We start from the raw sequence: 16,871 nt of genomic DNA on the forward strand, positions 1-16,871 counted from the left end.
TCAAGTGTATTAGCATGTGAAAGCAGAAAAATAGGGTGAAGCCCTCTGAGAACACTCTTGAATGTAGCTATCACATTCTTCTCTACATGGGTACCTATTGAATGAATGGGACTGGTAGGCGTTGCTTTTCAGACCAAACACTTCCTTCCCCAAATCAGATTCCCGTTATGAGACTGGATCCTAGGCTACAGCAAACAGGACAAAATGAAGAAATAGTGTGTTTTCATCATACATAGAATGTATTCGAGTGGCAAGGACAGGAGGATAGGATCTTAAAGAGAAAATCGCCATCTTCAAGGAAAAGAGAAATCATGGTGGTATTTTCTTTTCTCAAACCTTCACAAATGTTATTAACACACTGGGGTTTTGATTAAAAAGAGGCTCCCCTCCCTCTAGGAAAAAAAATACAGAAAAAAAGACAGAGAGTCCTTTTCCCTCTACAAAGGATGACAGTTACTTAATTTCCTGATTCTCTGTCAGTATAAGGGGAAAGTGCTCTCTTCTTTCCCCTGCATGACTAAAACCAATTATCAGCACTAATTATTAAAGTATTTGCATTATGCTTCACACCCATTTAACAACTTGCTTATCCCACTTGTTTGGTTACCCGTCTGATTAAAAACAGGAAATGCACTATGCAGAAGGGAGCTGCCTCCTTAGGAGGAGGGAAGGAACTGCCTCTTTCAGAAAGGAGCAAGGAGAGCATTGTTCCCCTCCTCTTCTTTCCCTCTGTAACATTCAACACCCACGGAGTTACACTGAACTAAGTTAGGGGGGAGAATGCTCACAGGTAAAAAGGTGGAGTTCTTAGAAGAGGGAACGATTTACTATTCCAGAAAGGTATTTCCATAGCTGTAGTGTTCTCATGCACACTGCATTTATTGAGTCCACAAGAGAGTCAACATTCCCCCCTGCTCCCCCCGCCCCCCCTCCGGCCCCAAAAGAAAAACCTCAACAATCACTAGATGGCTGCTAAGCTTCTTAACATCTGGAGCACTTTCTTCAAAGGCATCCCGAGGTAGACATAGGTGACACCATAGCGGTCCCCTCCCTCTTGGTAACAGTCACAGGGATTTTCCCTACTGCCCTTCCTAAGCACCAGCATCAGGTATCTTTTAGAATGACAATGCTTTCCTGTCCCATAAGAGCTCAGGTGACTGTGCTGATCTCTAAGTCATCCTGGCATGTAGAAAAATAACATGCTTCCAGCCACTCACTTGGATACAGGAATAAAACTACTTTCTACATCTCAAACATTACCTGGCTTCTCATTGTACTCAACCATCATAAAACCCTGGACTTCAGAGACAAACACTGTTGGTTCTAGGAAGCACTTGACTAATATGTCTTTTAGCTACAGTGTGGTGAGTGGCATTGCATGAAAGGAGAAACGGTATGCGAACTGCTTTGCTTCACACAGATTTTATAGCTCTCCAGGTTTTTACATGGCACTGGCTGTAATGATAATAAAATCATCCAACCTTTATAGTCCAAACAAGACAAGCAAAATTCTCTCAGGCACTCTCTGTCTTTGATCTGAATAGCAAACATTCTTTAAGGTGTTGTTGCCTGAGAGGCATGACCAGCCTTTTAAGAGCCTCTCATTGGGTCCCTGACGGCACAGGGTTTTCAGCCTGCCACTGTAGGGGGCAGAACCCACAGCTAAGTAGGCTGCCTTCTGTGTTATCCCTTCCAGGAGAGACTCTTCTTCAGGGCCATGGAGATGTGCAGCTAACCCTGAGGTACATAGATCTATTGCATTCTCAAGGTGGTTTGTTTCCTAGGATAGCCTGAACAAAAGAAAGATGCGGTTTTTCTTACAAGTTTGGGACCATTAAAACAGAATGTTTCAAGGTCTAAAACAAGTGAGGCATGGTGATATGTGTCTGCAATTCCAGCACTTGCTTGGGAGGCTAAAGCAGAAAGATGGTGAGTTCAAGACTAGCTCGGGCTAGTACAACAAGGTCCTGTCTCAAAATAAAGCAAAATGTCTAAAAATGAAAGCTTATCATCTCTAGATACTATGGAAGGCTTTTACAACTTAGGAGGTGGGAGAGAATCTTCGTTTACCTTATTGATGAGAGTCACTATATCTCCTTCCTTGATTGTCAATTCGTCATCATTCTGTGCCTCATATGGAAATATTACTTTGCAGTAATCCTTGGCTGTAAGAAAAAAAGCAAATACAACCATTAAGATGCTTCATCTAATGAGAAGACCCTGATGAAGGTATTCCCTGACACGTTAACCTTAAGAAAAAGGCATGTGTGACAGGATATTACAGCTGCATAAAGAAGGAAAGGGTCACCCTCCAAAAACTGCCTGAGAGTGCTTATGGAGGGCTAATGAATATTTATCACCAATGCCATGGGCTGATTTGCTTTTCTTAGGTAGAATGGCCACATGGTATCCTTCATCTTGAGAAAGCAGATGTGTACCATTTGATATTTTCTGAAGGTATATGCATAGGCAGACTTGAATTTTTCCTCATTGCCTTACTGCACATATTACAAAAATCATAAAGGGATCGTTACATCTGTTATAAAGTCAACACAGCAAATAAAAGAAAGAAAAATTACCTCATTGCACTATGTATTAAGAGATAAACACTAATGCATCTGTGTGTAAAAAAAATCAACTACAAGCAGCCAACAAATACTGCCAAAACATTTTTATGCACCTCTATGTAAGATTGGTGAACTTATTCGTGTATACCTCATGGTCTTTTTGTACAAACCCACTTGTTTTTGATGGGGCTGTTTATGAGCAAGAAAATACACAGCCCTCACTGAACAGGGAAAAATACTTTTGGCTATTCTGCTGTGAAGCTAGCTCTATCTAAAAGCACCAGGCAAGAAGACAGTGAAAACCTTTGTGAAGGATTTGAGAAATGAAGACTTGGTGAACCAAGCTTTCAAGACTCAGGACAGAAAGTGGAAAGAAAAACTCAAAGGAAATAGTATCTTCTAGAGCAGACATTTACTATATTCTCCATCAGAGTCCAAAAATCTCACAGCTTTGACCATCGTCAGATATTTCCTAAGGCTACTTCCTACAGCTAGATCATAACCTACAGCTATATGACTGTCAATTACACTGTACCTAACATACTTTATACCACTGAAATGTATTGTTTCATGTTGGTGAGCATCCCATCAATCAAAGAGAGTGACATATAAAATAAAGACAATCTAACAGTCCATAATACAGACACATTGTGCTCTAGGGTTGATATGACAAGGGGGCAGGTTGGGGAGGGGATCATTTTACTTGTGTGCAGATGTTCTTGGTTTCTGTTCAGTGGCTTGAAGGTAACAGTTATATTCCTTGTCTACATGGTATAAACCTTCACTCTTAGGTTCTCTGGGTGTTCTCCTGGCTTTCACTTTTTAACGTCTGCCTAGAGACGCCCGTTCTGAATCCCACGGAGACCATACTAAACTTAGAGAATCATCAATGTGCTATCTCCCTTTAATTAAAAAATAGCAAAACCTCCCCATGTCCGAATTGCTTAGACGTTCTAAAGGGAGGGGAAAAGTTAAACGTCTTTAAATTGGATAATGACAGTTCTTTACCAATTTTCCAATTTTTTACTCTGCTAGTGAAATAAGACTTCCCAACCTCAAAACTTCAAACATGAACACACAGTATTATTGAAGAACTGCCCTACAGAGTCCCAACTTTACAAATAATTCTTTGAATGGAAATCAGAGACATTTTTTGTTAAGAATATCAACTACTCATGACCAACAAAATAAGAAAGAACATGTCATGTTTCTCTGTCTTTCAGTGAAAAGGTTAATAAAACACAACCGACCACTGTGGATTTACTTCCCAGCAGCCATTCTCAATCCCATTTCTACTTCACAGAATTCTCATTCACTCAGGTATTTGCTATCCAGGAAAATAATGTTAATCTTCCATCCAGGTACTAACTGGGACCAACCCTGCTAGCTTCTGACATCAGGCATGCTCAGGATGGAATGGCCATAGACAAATAATGTTATCTTACTGCCTTTTGTGGCTGATCTGTTCAGGGGTAAGATGTGATCTTTCAGTCAAGGAAATCTGGAAAAACAAATCTGTTGGAGAAGGCATTGTTAGATTTTGTTCCCTAGAGATGTCAGGCAAACAGTTGTGTGCCTTTGGTCATTTTGCTTGCAGTGCTAGGAATGGAGCGCTGGGCCTGGGTATAGTAGTTGGACACTCTACCACTGGGCCTAATCTACCTACCGTGAGGCTTCCAACACTGTTTTATCATTGTCGGAAGACAAAACAATGCTTGACACTGTTGTCATCATATGTGAACAGTACGGGGAAAAGCCAAGAATTTGATCCTGAGTTCTGACAAATTCACCAGCTTCAGGGGCCCTTTTCTCTGAACCTCTTGTTCTGCAGCTTAGCAAATCAATTGTTCTCTACTGTTTTGTGATCAAGTGGGTAAGTATTCCCTCAAAACAGAAGCATACTAACATGAAGAAACTTGATACAATTTATTTTCGCAAAATGTTCTTACTATAATATGCCTCCCTTACCATCACTCCCTACCAAAAAAAGCCCCTTCCTATGTCGTCTCCTTTCTCTTCATCTCTTGCCTTCCTATTTCAGGGCATAGCCTATAGAAGTACACCATAGAGTCACACTGCAATCATAATAATGGAAATATTACTAAGGAAGAGCTCATGTGCCTTTAAATTATTTCACAGGGACATTTTATTTTACACTACAAGCTCTCTCTAAGCTAAGAAGAACATATATGTCCTACATTTAAAAAAAACAAGTTTTAAAGCTCGTGGAAACTCATGAACTCTAGACCTACAACTGTGGAGACACCAGGTGACCGAAGCAGGCCCTCTGTATGTGGGAGACATTTGTGAAGCTTGGACTAGCTGAGTGGCCCCTGGCAGTAGGACCACAATACAAACCTGGTCTATGAGCTAGTTTGTTGGAGCCCATTCCCTATGGTGGGATGCCATGCTCAGCCTTAATGCATGGGAGAGAGACTGGGTCCTGCCTCAACCTATTGTGCCAGACTATGTTGACTCCTCATGGGAGCCCTTACCTGTGAGGAGGAGTGGACTGGGGGTGGGCTGGGGGGGAGGCAAGGGAGGTGGGAGGAGGCAGGAAGATGTGTGGGAGGGAGAACTGGTTGGAATGAAAATTAAATAAAAAACAGGTTTTAATAAGTGTAAGTTTGAAGGAGAGGAAATAGAATATAGCATTATAAAGAGATAAAGGAGAAACTAGGATAGGAGGATTAAATAGAAAGGGGAATGAAAGAGCAGGGTAAAGGAAGGGAAATGAGGAGGAACAACTAACACTAATGGCCATTGGAAAAATCATATGAAAACCTACTATTGTACAAGCTTCTTAAATTATGCATATATATGAAAGAAATTGAAGTCTCAATTTGATGGGGGGAGACAATACCCCATCCAGACATCTCATGCCACCAAGTTAAACTTCTAATGCCAGGAATGGATTGGCTCTTGTTGAGTCATTGATCAAAGTTCCCTACCATGTTCCCTGCAAACATCACAGGCTATTGCCAAGGCTTTTGGTTGCTCTCTACCACCCAAAGGAAAGGTTATACTGATGAGAACAATACTTATTTATTTTATTGAACTGGTGCACAACGAGAAGTTTTACCCTTACTAACTAGAGTTCATGCTCCTGGAAGGTACCTTGTATTTTATCAGTGGAGAAAATAATCATCAATATTGTCCAGCTACAAAACCTGTGACCTAATAAACAAGACTTCCCACGAGATACACTGATGGAGTAGCAGCACAAATATTGTGGGAGTAATCCACCATTGGACTTAATACCTACTCCATGAGATGGAACCATACATGACACTGCTAAAGTGACCAAGAACACAAGACAATATAGGTCACGGGATCAAGGGGAAAACCAAATACTATTGTTCTAAAATAACCTTCTAATGACACATATGTATACCCATAGATTAATATCTCCTGAACCTTCATAAGAAAAGCCTTTTCGTGCAGTTGATCTTTTTTTTTTTTGAGACAGGGTATCTCTGTATAACAGCCTGTGCTGTCCAGGACCCTGCCCTGTAAACCAGGCTGGCCTCAAACTCATAGACATCCCACTGCCTCTACTTCCCAAGTGCTGGGATGAAAGGTGTGCATCAATACCACCTGGATCACAGTAGATGACTATTAATACACAGACACACAAACTAGGCAATGTACAGAGAACAAGAGACTTCAGTGCAGTCAGTCTAAAATGGGATGTCTTTATCAAGCCCCTCCTCTCAAGGCTCAGGGATCTATGCAGGAGAAGTAGAAAGATTGTAAGAGCCTAAGGTGATGAATGACTGCAAGGAAACAGTGTCTTTTTTTTTTAAGATTTTATTTATTTATTACATATACACCAGATTGAATTGTAGATGGTTGTCAGCCACCATGTGGTTGCTGGGAATTGAACTCAAGACCTCTGGAAGAGCATTCAGTGCTCTTAACCTCTGAGCCATCTCTCCAGCCCAGGAAACAGTGTCTTAAAGACATGATAAGACTGATACACCTATAAACTCACAGAGGCTGTGGTAGCAAGTATAGGACTTTCACAGGTTCAAGACAGACAGGGTCCCAGAAGTGAGAGGGGTAAGTAGACACAGGGGTCTCACCCCTAACTAAGAAGCTATTTGTAAATGATACCCACTAGCAAAAGGAAAATCAGTTTTCTTCAATTACATAGCACTAGGTATATCAACCACACTCCAGGGCAGGTCACAACACAAAACAGACTCCATGGTTTTGGTTTTGAAGAGAGAAAGAACATGAAGTTGTGTGGGTAGGGAGGTCGGGAGAACTTGGGAGGAGTTGCCAGATGGGAAAGAATATGCTCAAAATATATTGGGCAAAAAATTCAATAAAAGAAAAAATGTAATCATTTCAATTGTATAGCTTAATGTGCTTAAATAATGCTACACTTGTGTGAATATTGTCATAATCTAGGTTTAAGACACTTCTACTGTGCAGTTATGCTGTCCAATGTTAAGAGGCATTAGATACAGAATTATCTTGAAAGCATTACTTTTAGATTCAAACAAGGAATAACTGGAGCCGTCGCTACTGCCTATAACTATCCTCCACAGAGTAGGCTACTGCCATATGGCTTGCCACTATGTGCATCCCCAGAACTGACAGAGCTCTTGTGTATTTCTTGATGGTCCTGAGTGACACCTAAGAAGTAGTGGAACACTCAAGGGACCGAAAGTAGAAGATTCTGGGTCAGAAATCACGACACTTGGAACTGGGCTCAGTCCCAGCTGGATGTGAAGTGCATGACCAGAGGCTGTCACATTGTAGCTGTAGATGAACATAGTGCCATCAGGTGTAAAATCAGGGACCAGCAAAAGAGGAGAAAGGTTTAGCTAACTTTAGCAGAGCATCTTTAGCACATTTAAGTGCATTCTAAAACTCAAAGTTTAAACAACTCAAAACAGCTCTGCTCTGATCAGAGAATTGAACTGTTCCAGCTCCTACTTAGGACCTCAAAAATATATCATTGATGTTCTGAGGACATCCACTACCACACTGGGTTAGACCTATGTTCTTTTCAGCAATGACATTCAACACTCCAGTCACAACTACTTTCAAGCAAATATGGTTGCCAGTAGATTTGTACTTTATCATGATGTACTTAAAATGTATTTATTTGTATTTTATGTACATTGGTGTTTTGCCTACATGAATGTCTGTGTGAGGGTGTCAGATTCCCTGAAAGACTAGCTACAGACAGTTGTGAGCTGCCATTTGGGTGCTGGGAGCTGAACTCAGGCCCTCTGGAAGAGCAGTGATCTTAATTGCAGAGCCATCTCTCCAGCTCCTACAAAGATGTATTTTAAAATAAGAATTTATATTTACTTACGAAGCATTTTAGCCATTTAATTGAGCAGTATCATAAAATAAACCTGCATTGATTTGAGTTTCAATGGTTTTAAGATACTTGTTAAAAAACTAAATATATACACAAAATCACTATTAATTTCAAAAATGTGGCATTAATTTTACTGTACACTGCTCCATATTTCAATTCAAATATTTTCTGACCCACCACCATGCAAAAGATGCTGCCAATCAGTTCTGGAGCCTGTGCCTATGATACACAAGTAAGACCAAGCAGGCCTTCCTGTCCTTCTGCAGAAGTGATAGCCTAATGTTTAGAGAAAGAGGCGGGGAAGAGCATGGCCAAACAAGATGGTAGTAGAAGCTGCCAATGTGTTTCACAGAATGGCAAGATGATACGCGTGCAGAAAAAAGTTCAAAAAAGGAGCATTTGATATCATTTACAAGAAGTAGATAACTTGAAAGCCTTTTGGACAAGGGAAGAGTCTAAGATTTACATGAGTAGCAAACAGATAAAAATGGGGCTGATATTAATTCTGCAGGCAGGCGTTTCCCATCAGTTCATTAATTTGATGGATTTAATTACACGAAAATCAAGTCAGAATGAATATACACATACACAGAAAGAAATAAAGGAACAATTTATACAGCAATTGAGATGACTTCATCATTACTTTTGCTTTGAATGATTAAAATATCTTAAGAAATTAGCTAGCCTAAGTCTAAATTCCCAGCTTTCTTCTTAAGCCTTTTTTGTCTTACAATCTTTAAATAGTAGAAGTAATGACTCTTTCTTTCCAGAAATGAAATAAAATGAAGCATACAAACACATTGAAAAGGGTAGAGAAAATGTATACAGCACGAGAAGGTTCACACGTCTGACCTTATTACTCACAGATCAAGAGATCCTCACATTACTTTAATTACCAGCTTTCAACCTTCAACTTTTTAAATTGTATTACATTTATCGATCCATACATACATATATACTGTTGTATGTGTGCGATTACGTGTGTGAGACAGTATGTATGTACACATGTGGGGAGCTCAGAGGACAACTGGTGAGAGTTGGTTCTCTCCATCTACCCAGTGATCTTTGGGGATGGAACTTACATCTTCAAGCTGGGCAGCAAGTGCCTTTACCAACTGAGCTAGCATGCTAGCCTTCTTTGCTTTTGAGACAGGATCTCATGCTACCTAAGCAGGCCTCAAACTCGTCATATAGTTTAAGCTGAACTTGAACTTTGTGCTGATTCTCCTAATAATCTTTGAAGTGCTGGGCATACAGATGTGCACCACTACACATGGCCACCTTTCAAAATTTTAAGAAACTTGCTTAAGTAAGAATCACCAAGGGAGTATCTCTCCATAGGGAATGGGCTCCAAAAAGACTTTTCATGCACTAGGGATGAATCCTGGTTTCACTGACAGAAGGGTCCCATAGACTACCCAAGACCCCCAACTGACACCCACCTTCAGGGGGCCCACTTTGGTCTTATGCAGGTTCCCCAGCTGTCAGTCTGGATACAAGAGGGAGGGCCTTTGTCCTGCACCAAATTATGCAACAGACTTGGATGATTCTCCATGGGAGGCCTTATCCTCCCTGAGCAGTGGATGGGGAGTGGGAGGTAGGGATGGTGGGGGAAATGGGAGGACAGGAGTGAGAGGGAACTGGGATTGGTATGCAAACTAAGATTGTTTTAAATAAAAAATTAATAAAAGAGGAATGAAAAAGGTTAAAAAGCAAAAAAAAAATCACCAAGAACTTCAAGCATGATTTATTCTCCCTCTCCCCAAAACATTGTTTCAATCTCCAGACTTTTGGAAATTTACATGCTATTAAAAACAGACCATTAAGGGAATTGAGCTCACATTACATGACTCCCTTCATCTGGCTTTATAATGGATTAAAAGAAAGAAATCACCTTAAAACAAACAAGAAAAAAGATCTTTCTGCGTAAAAAATAAGAACAGAACAAACAAAATAAGCATGTTTGCAACCTGAACACATACATATGAGGATAAAACTTTAAATCAGAACATTCTCTGGGCTCACCCACTTTCAACCTATGAAAACTGAGTCCCTGTACCTAGACTCTGGTAAGAAGAAAGCTCTCCAGAGCTTTTGACAGCAGTGGAAAAGTACCTTGTCCTGCCTAAAATGTCTCAAGGGAGTTTCATTTTCCCTTGAGACATTATACAAGAAACAGTATCATGGGCTAGAGATTTGCTCAGTGGGGAAAATGCCTGCTGTGTAGGATGAGGACCCAAATCAGGCAACCAGCACTCATGTAACGAGTGTTGGGTAGAGGCACCGGGTGTAGGGGAGACAGGTGGATCCCGGAGGCTCTCTGGCCAGCCAATCTAGCTGAAAAGGTGAGCTTTAGGTTCAGTGAAACCATGTCTCCAGAAACAAGGGGGAGGGAGCGAGTAGAGGACTCAGTGTTGACCTTTGACTGCCAGATGCCCACACAAAAGCAAGCACATCTGCACCCATGTGCATGTGTGTATACACACTCACACACGCGGGCGCACACACACACGGGGGGGAGGAGGGAGATGGGGAGGGGAAGGGGGAGGGAGGGAGAGAGAATCAACTCAGTAATGTTGAGTTTCCCTAACATCATAATCCGATACTCTTCCCCTCAGTGGATACATATTATCTAAGACACGACTAATTTATAATTTTAAACAAAACTCCTGAGAACAGAGTTATTCAAGTTTTCAACGTAATATGTAATTCATATGTATTATCCACTACTGGGGTCTTATGCTATGCCTAATCATTAAAATTATGCAGCAAATAGATAAGCTATCGCTCTAAGTGAGAGAAATAAATAACACACAGATATATATTAGCCAAGGCTCAGTTTTATCACCCTACAAGCACCAAATCCTTTCCTTTTTCAGAACTTTTAATACTCTGGGATTGCATGTAGGGGTGGTATTCTATCATGCCTGAGGACAACAAACTTGGGTAAGTAAGACTAGTATCTGACTGTCAGGGAAATTATAATAAAGTGGAAGAAATGAAGCATGTGTAAATCTAGTTCTTGACAAGGTAACAGCAGGGAGAGGATGAGAGCCACAGTCAGCTTAAAGCATGTGGAAACAACCTCCAATGTCAGACACAGAACTTCATATTTCAGGGGTAATATGGCAGTGGAATTTCTGCAATGCTCTAAGACACTGGGCAGAGGAGCAGGACTTGGGGGTTCACAGCCATTCCCCATGGTCAAAGTTGTGTGGACATCTGTTCCTACTGCTTCTTAGATTCCTTTCCTAGGATCTGAAGTCTTGAGTAGGATGAGGAATCTATCTAAATGAGAGCTCTGTTAATTCCCATTATCAGAGAAGCTTAATGTGCCCTGTCTCAGTCTGAGATTCTCATACTTGAGTGGGCATCAGTCCCAGGTATAGTGCTTGAAGAAAAGGATTACTGCACCCCACCTGCAGAGTTTCTGACTAGGGGGCAGGCCCTGCAGATTTGCATTCTTGACAAGGTTTCCAGGCTGTGCTTTTACTGCAATTGGCCCTGAAACACACTGTGAGACTCACTGTCTAGTGATGTGTATTAGCTAAGATGCAATGCTAGGAAGGAGGCTGGCAATAGCGAGGACAGGGAGGATGGACCAATGCAGCAATGGTACTGGAGCTGTTTGTGCTACATGCTATATTTAGACAAGACCTCCATCTCTGGGACACATTTTAAGCATCCATGATAGTGGGAGGAATCAAGTATATACTAGGCTTACTAGAAAGTCCATAAATGAGTGTCAATTATGCATCAAGAAGCAGGATAGTTCCAACAACACCCTAACAGAGCTTACTACAAGCACACTAGTACTTCAAAACTGGGGCTCTACTGTGGTATGTAAATATATCCTATAAATTCCATACATTTGTCATTTAATCACCAATGTAAGAATGTTGGGAGATGGTTCTTAATGTGAGGTTTTTAAGTAATAAGGACTCTACTCTCATAAATGGATTAATACTGATTATAAAAGAGGCTAAAGATAATGAGTTGAATCTTTTTTCTTTGTGTGTGTGTGTGTGTGTGTGTGTGTGTGTGTGTGTGTGCACCCATGGACATGCATATGGAGACTAGAACAGGATGTTAGTATTGTCTTCTACTGTCTTTTGCCTTATTGTCTTGGAATAGTGTCTCTCAATTAGTCATAAGCTCACAATCTTGGGTAGACTGGGTGATCACAGAACTATCTGAACTTTTAAATTTCCAGGAGCCTCCTGTCTTCACACCCTAATACGGACATTATAGACATGTGCAGTCATGTCTGGCTTTATATGTAGGTTCTGGAGAACTAAACTCAGGTCCTGCCAGGTGGTGACACATGCATTTAATCCCAGCAACTTGAGAGGCAGAGGCATGAGGATCTCTGTGAATTTGAGGCCAGCTTAGTCTACAAAGTGAGTTCCAGGATAGCCAGAGCTGTTACACAGAGAAATCCTGTCTCAAAAAAACAAAAATAAAAAAACAAATTCAGGTCCTCATACTTGCAAAGCAAGCATTCTTATTCGCTCAGCCCTCTTGACAGCCTGTTTTATTTTGTTTGAAACAGTGTCTCATGTATTCCACGTTGGCCTCAAACTCATGTGTAGCTGACGATGACATTTAACTTCTGACTTTCCTGTCTCTACTATGATTAGACAGACATGCATCACTATGCCTTTTGTGTGTCACTGGGAATTGAATGCAGGGTCTTGTGCATAGTAGACAAATACTCTACCAACTCATATCCCCAACTTCTTATTATTTCTGGGACATGTGATACTTTCCCCCATGTTATAAACAGCTCGAGGCACTCACCAGACATGTTTCCTGCATCTTTCACCCCCCGTCCTCCAGAACCACGAGGCAAATAGACTTCTATAATTTTAAACTGCTCAATTTGTGGTATTCTACTATAGCAACAGAGTGTAGACCAAGATAGGCTTTCCAAGGAACACTGGCAATACCCTGAGACATTTTTGATAGTCACAACTGGAGAGAAATAGGTGCTACTGGTATCTATTGAACAGAGAGGCCAGGGATGCTGCCAAATACTCTGTGATGTACATAAGACAGTTCCAACAACAGAAAATGATCTGGTCCATATATAAGTACTGCTTTAGTGTACATTTCAATTCAGACATGGAGTGTACATTACCATGTTGGGCAAATCTAACCCAACAGCTCCCCTTAGGAAGAAACTGAGGGTTCAATTGCCTTTGATCTTTAACACTGCTGGGAATTTGACTTTCCAATCAAGTCACAAGTATTAATTATAACATCGTTTACTCTCATGTTGAAAAAAGAAGCATTGTTTCAAAAGAACAAAATGAAACCTGAGAAGCAAAGCCTTGATGTTCTACTTCAGGGCAGAGGCGCGAGCACTGCTCCTCTCCTGAGCAGCTATTTTCTGCTCAGATAAAATGCTTGGAGACTTTGGGAGAAAGGATAGCCACCAGGGAAACAGGAAGCCTTTCCTTTCCAAGAGGACTGAACTTGAAAAGTCAGCTTTAAACAACTTAGGTAGCTGGGTTCCATCACAGGAAGGCCCTCACTCTGAATCTAGAGAGCAGATGTATTGGGGGTGCTTCCTAAGAAGAGAGGGGACTTTGGGGAGACTGAGCATGAAGACATCAATGGGTAACAAGGAGGTGTGCTTCATATGGAATGTGTCCAAATCCCCAGGCCCAGAATGAGTGAGCTTTGGGTAGAGGAAGTGGGCAAAAGCCCTACAATGTCATAAGTCTCCATTTCCTCAAGCTCCACTCATATCCAATGAGTCTATGGCTAGCACTGTTCTAGGATGCATCATGGAAAAAACAAATACAATATGTGCCCTAAACCTAGAGGGATCAATGATCTAATGATCACAATGGGGACCCATGTCACTACCACAGACAACAATTTCCAAGAGGAAGTCAATGATGATAGTGATCTCAGAGGTGGTGTACATGTGTAGCTACTGAGTGAGATGTGACAGTGAAAACTTAGCTTGTGTCCCATGCCCACCTCCAATCATACTTTATTCAGATGCCTGATCCCACCTTGTACAAATTCTGTCAGGGAGTTTTATTTTCCAAACCTACTTGTACATATATAGCAGTGGTTCTCAACCTTCCTAATGCTGCAACCCTTTAATATAGTTCCTCATGTTATGGTGACCCCAACCATAAAATCACTTCATTGCTACTTTGTAACTGTAATTTTGCTGCTGTTATGAATTGTAATATAAATATTTGATATTCAGGATATCTGATATGCAACCCCTGTGAAAGGGTCATACGACACAGGTTGAGAAATACTGGTGTAAACCTTCTGAATCTGTAATGTTGAACTAATAGTTCAGAAAGACGCTAAAGAATCCTGTCTTTTGAGCCATGTTTCTACCCCACAGAGACCACAAATCTGCACCAATTGTAATAAGCAAAAGGGAGACACCAGATGTGATAAGCTGAAGGCACCTCGGGGCAGTTTGTTATGAATATTTAGATAGTTTTCCTCTTGTTATGAAAATTGTGGCAATCTGTTCCCCAGCATGAGTTGCTGATGAATTTCAGCATCATGAAAGCCTTTTCTTTGGGGGCTGGGTGGGGAGAATGTTGCCTGCTTAAATAAATCTGGATCACTCAAAAAATACCAACTCACATGAGTATTTTTGAGTCATCATAACTCTGGATCCTGATGTGAGCTTGCGGTTTAGTGTGCTGAGGAGACAGCTGGCAGGAAGCAGCAGCCTTCCTCTGTGCTGCTGGGCATTCTTTGCCATTGGTTTCTATTTCAGGCCAGAAAGAAGAAGCAACAAAGCTGCCTGGTCTTTTACATAGGCTGCTTCTACCTGAACACAGATGTGGCATCAGCATCCAGAAATAGGGAAATGGTCCAAAAGCTGGAGGAATTCTACTGGCCTAGGGTTCCACTAAAGGGCAATCAATCATGGGAGAGCAATTACCCTAAAATTTTCTCTTGGCAAGGAAGGCCATAAGGAGAATGTGTACCGTAAAATTCTCAGATCCATGGAAAATGCCCAACAGTACACAGTATATCCCTCAAGGCCTTGCTGACCTGGTGCACATTGGCAGGCACATTAACATTGATTTCCAACAATATCACATACTCTCACACAACAGTTCACGTATTCCTTTCATTTCTCCCATCAGGCTTTGGAGGAGAAATACCTTCCACAATGAGTCCTAAAGCTTTCAGAACTGAGAGGATGAAGGTGCTGGGAGAAACCTAAGGACTTTTCTTTGTCTAGTACAACACTCTGATTGCATATATAAAGCAGACCATGAGAATAATAACCAGAGAAATCAAAGCAAGTAATTTGTCTGAGGACATGTTGGTAGCTAATAACAACTGGTCCTCCTAAGACTCTAAGACAAAACATTCCATTTAGTCTCTGTTAAATCCCTTCTTTATGAGTAATCAATTCCCTGACCATGATGCTTCCAGAGAGCCAGGTACCTGGATATGTGTGGCTCACTGTTATTTCTAGGACTAAACATGGCTTGGGCTAAGGCCGGCATTCTACCACATGCCTAAGGTAGCTGAGCATCTGCAACTGTGTACATTGAAAGGTTCAGGCTTTATACTGACCTGCTCCTGTTACCTGGCAGAATGTACTCAGGCAGTTGTCTGGCCAACCCAGAGTTCCATGAGAACCAGTCTGCATACAGGTGCAAAGGACCCCTTAAAAGATAGACCCTGCCCACTTATGCTCTCCCTTCGAATTTTTAATTTTAAGTAAAATAACAACATACATCACCTAGCCCGAGGAGCCCATTTTAGGCCCTGTGAACTAAAGTTCCCAGAAAAAAAAAAACATATTATGTTGAAGGCTCTACAAGGATGACTGACGTTTCAAATCTTGGCTGTGAAGAGAGGGAACAGTGTAGATCTTTGAGAGTCAAAATTACCTTGGGCTATCTTCATTCCTCTTAATAAGCATGTACCACCTATCTCAGTATCAGGTAAATTTCAAAGGTAAAACTTTGGAAAGGCATACTTAGCAGATCACTAGCATCCACAAATCTGAAAGCTAGGAATGTCATCAGAGAACATCTGAAACCTAACCTGCCTACCTGCTGTTCCCACTGAAGTATTGTGTGAAAGCCTTGACTTACAACTTTTGTTTGCTCTGAGGCTATAAAAGGGCTCATATAACTGTTTCTGTATTGGAATATGTCATGCAGAGCAACCTGCAAGCATGTTCCCAGGCCATGGTCACTCATATTTGGCTCAGCAGAAACTACCGCTATGAGAGCTGTGGTTTTCTGTCAAGGGCTTCAACATTACTCTTAAAATACACTGTCCAACACGATCACCGATGGGCACGTGTGACTAATGAGCACCAGGAAATGTGGCTGCTACTCTAAACTGAGATACATAATACCACATAGAACACTATGAAAACATCACACGGAGAAAGAGTCCAGCATCTTATTAATCATTTTATAGAGATACATAATAAAAAGATTGTATGTACATATACTGACTTAAATGCATCAAAATTAGCTCCTAGTTTTTAATGTGGTCAACAGAAACTTTTAAATTATATAAACAATTTGTGTGATAGTTGTATTAGATAGCAGCATTCTAAAATGAAAGTAATCTCTTCCCATCTACTCACCATAGAAACATCTGAAACATTCAAGCATAGATGTCGGAGCATGGGGAGAGAGATGGCTCAGTTATTAAGAGTGTGTACTGCTCTTCCAGAGGACTGGAGTTCAGTTCCCAGCATACCCACATCAGGTGGCTCATAAATGACTGTTACTCTAGTTCCCAGACCTCAAAACCTCCAATCTCTGTAGGCACTTGCATCCATGTGTGTATATCACCACACAGACACATATGCATACACATAATTAGAAATAAAAATGAAAAAAGATGTGTTGAGGCCAGCATAAGTGAAAGGAGACCGATGGTGGCTGAATGATTAGATTTCTCTACTGGAAAATCCAGGAACCCCTGATGTGCTT

The 16,871-nt window shown here is 41.1% G+C and overlaps 1 protein-coding gene across 11 annotated transcripts in view; it reads right to left on the reverse strand.

Moving 5' to 3' along the window:
- Sh3kbp1 (SH3 domain containing kinase binding protein 1) overlaps positions 1-16,871 on the reverse strand; it is a 340,190-nt gene that overhangs the window by 90,655 nt on the left and 232,664 nt on the right. For all 11 annotated transcript variants that reach the window (XM_040744131.1, XM_040744124.1, XM_040744126.1 and 8 more), the window contains one exon: positions 2,071-2,165. In XM_040744131.1, coding sequence (XP_040600065.1) covers positions 2,071-2,165 — 95 coding nt within the window. The remainder of the gene's footprint in view (positions 1-2,070; positions 2,166-16,871) is intronic.

This window comes from Mesocricetus auratus, unplaced genomic scaffold (assembly GCF_017639785.1).
Source record: "Mesocricetus auratus isolate SY011 unplaced genomic scaffold, BCM_Maur_2.0 Super-Scaffold_100003, whole genome shotgun sequence".
Classification (NCBI taxonomy): domain Eukaryota; kingdom Metazoa; phylum Chordata; class Mammalia; order Rodentia; family Cricetidae; genus Mesocricetus; species Mesocricetus auratus.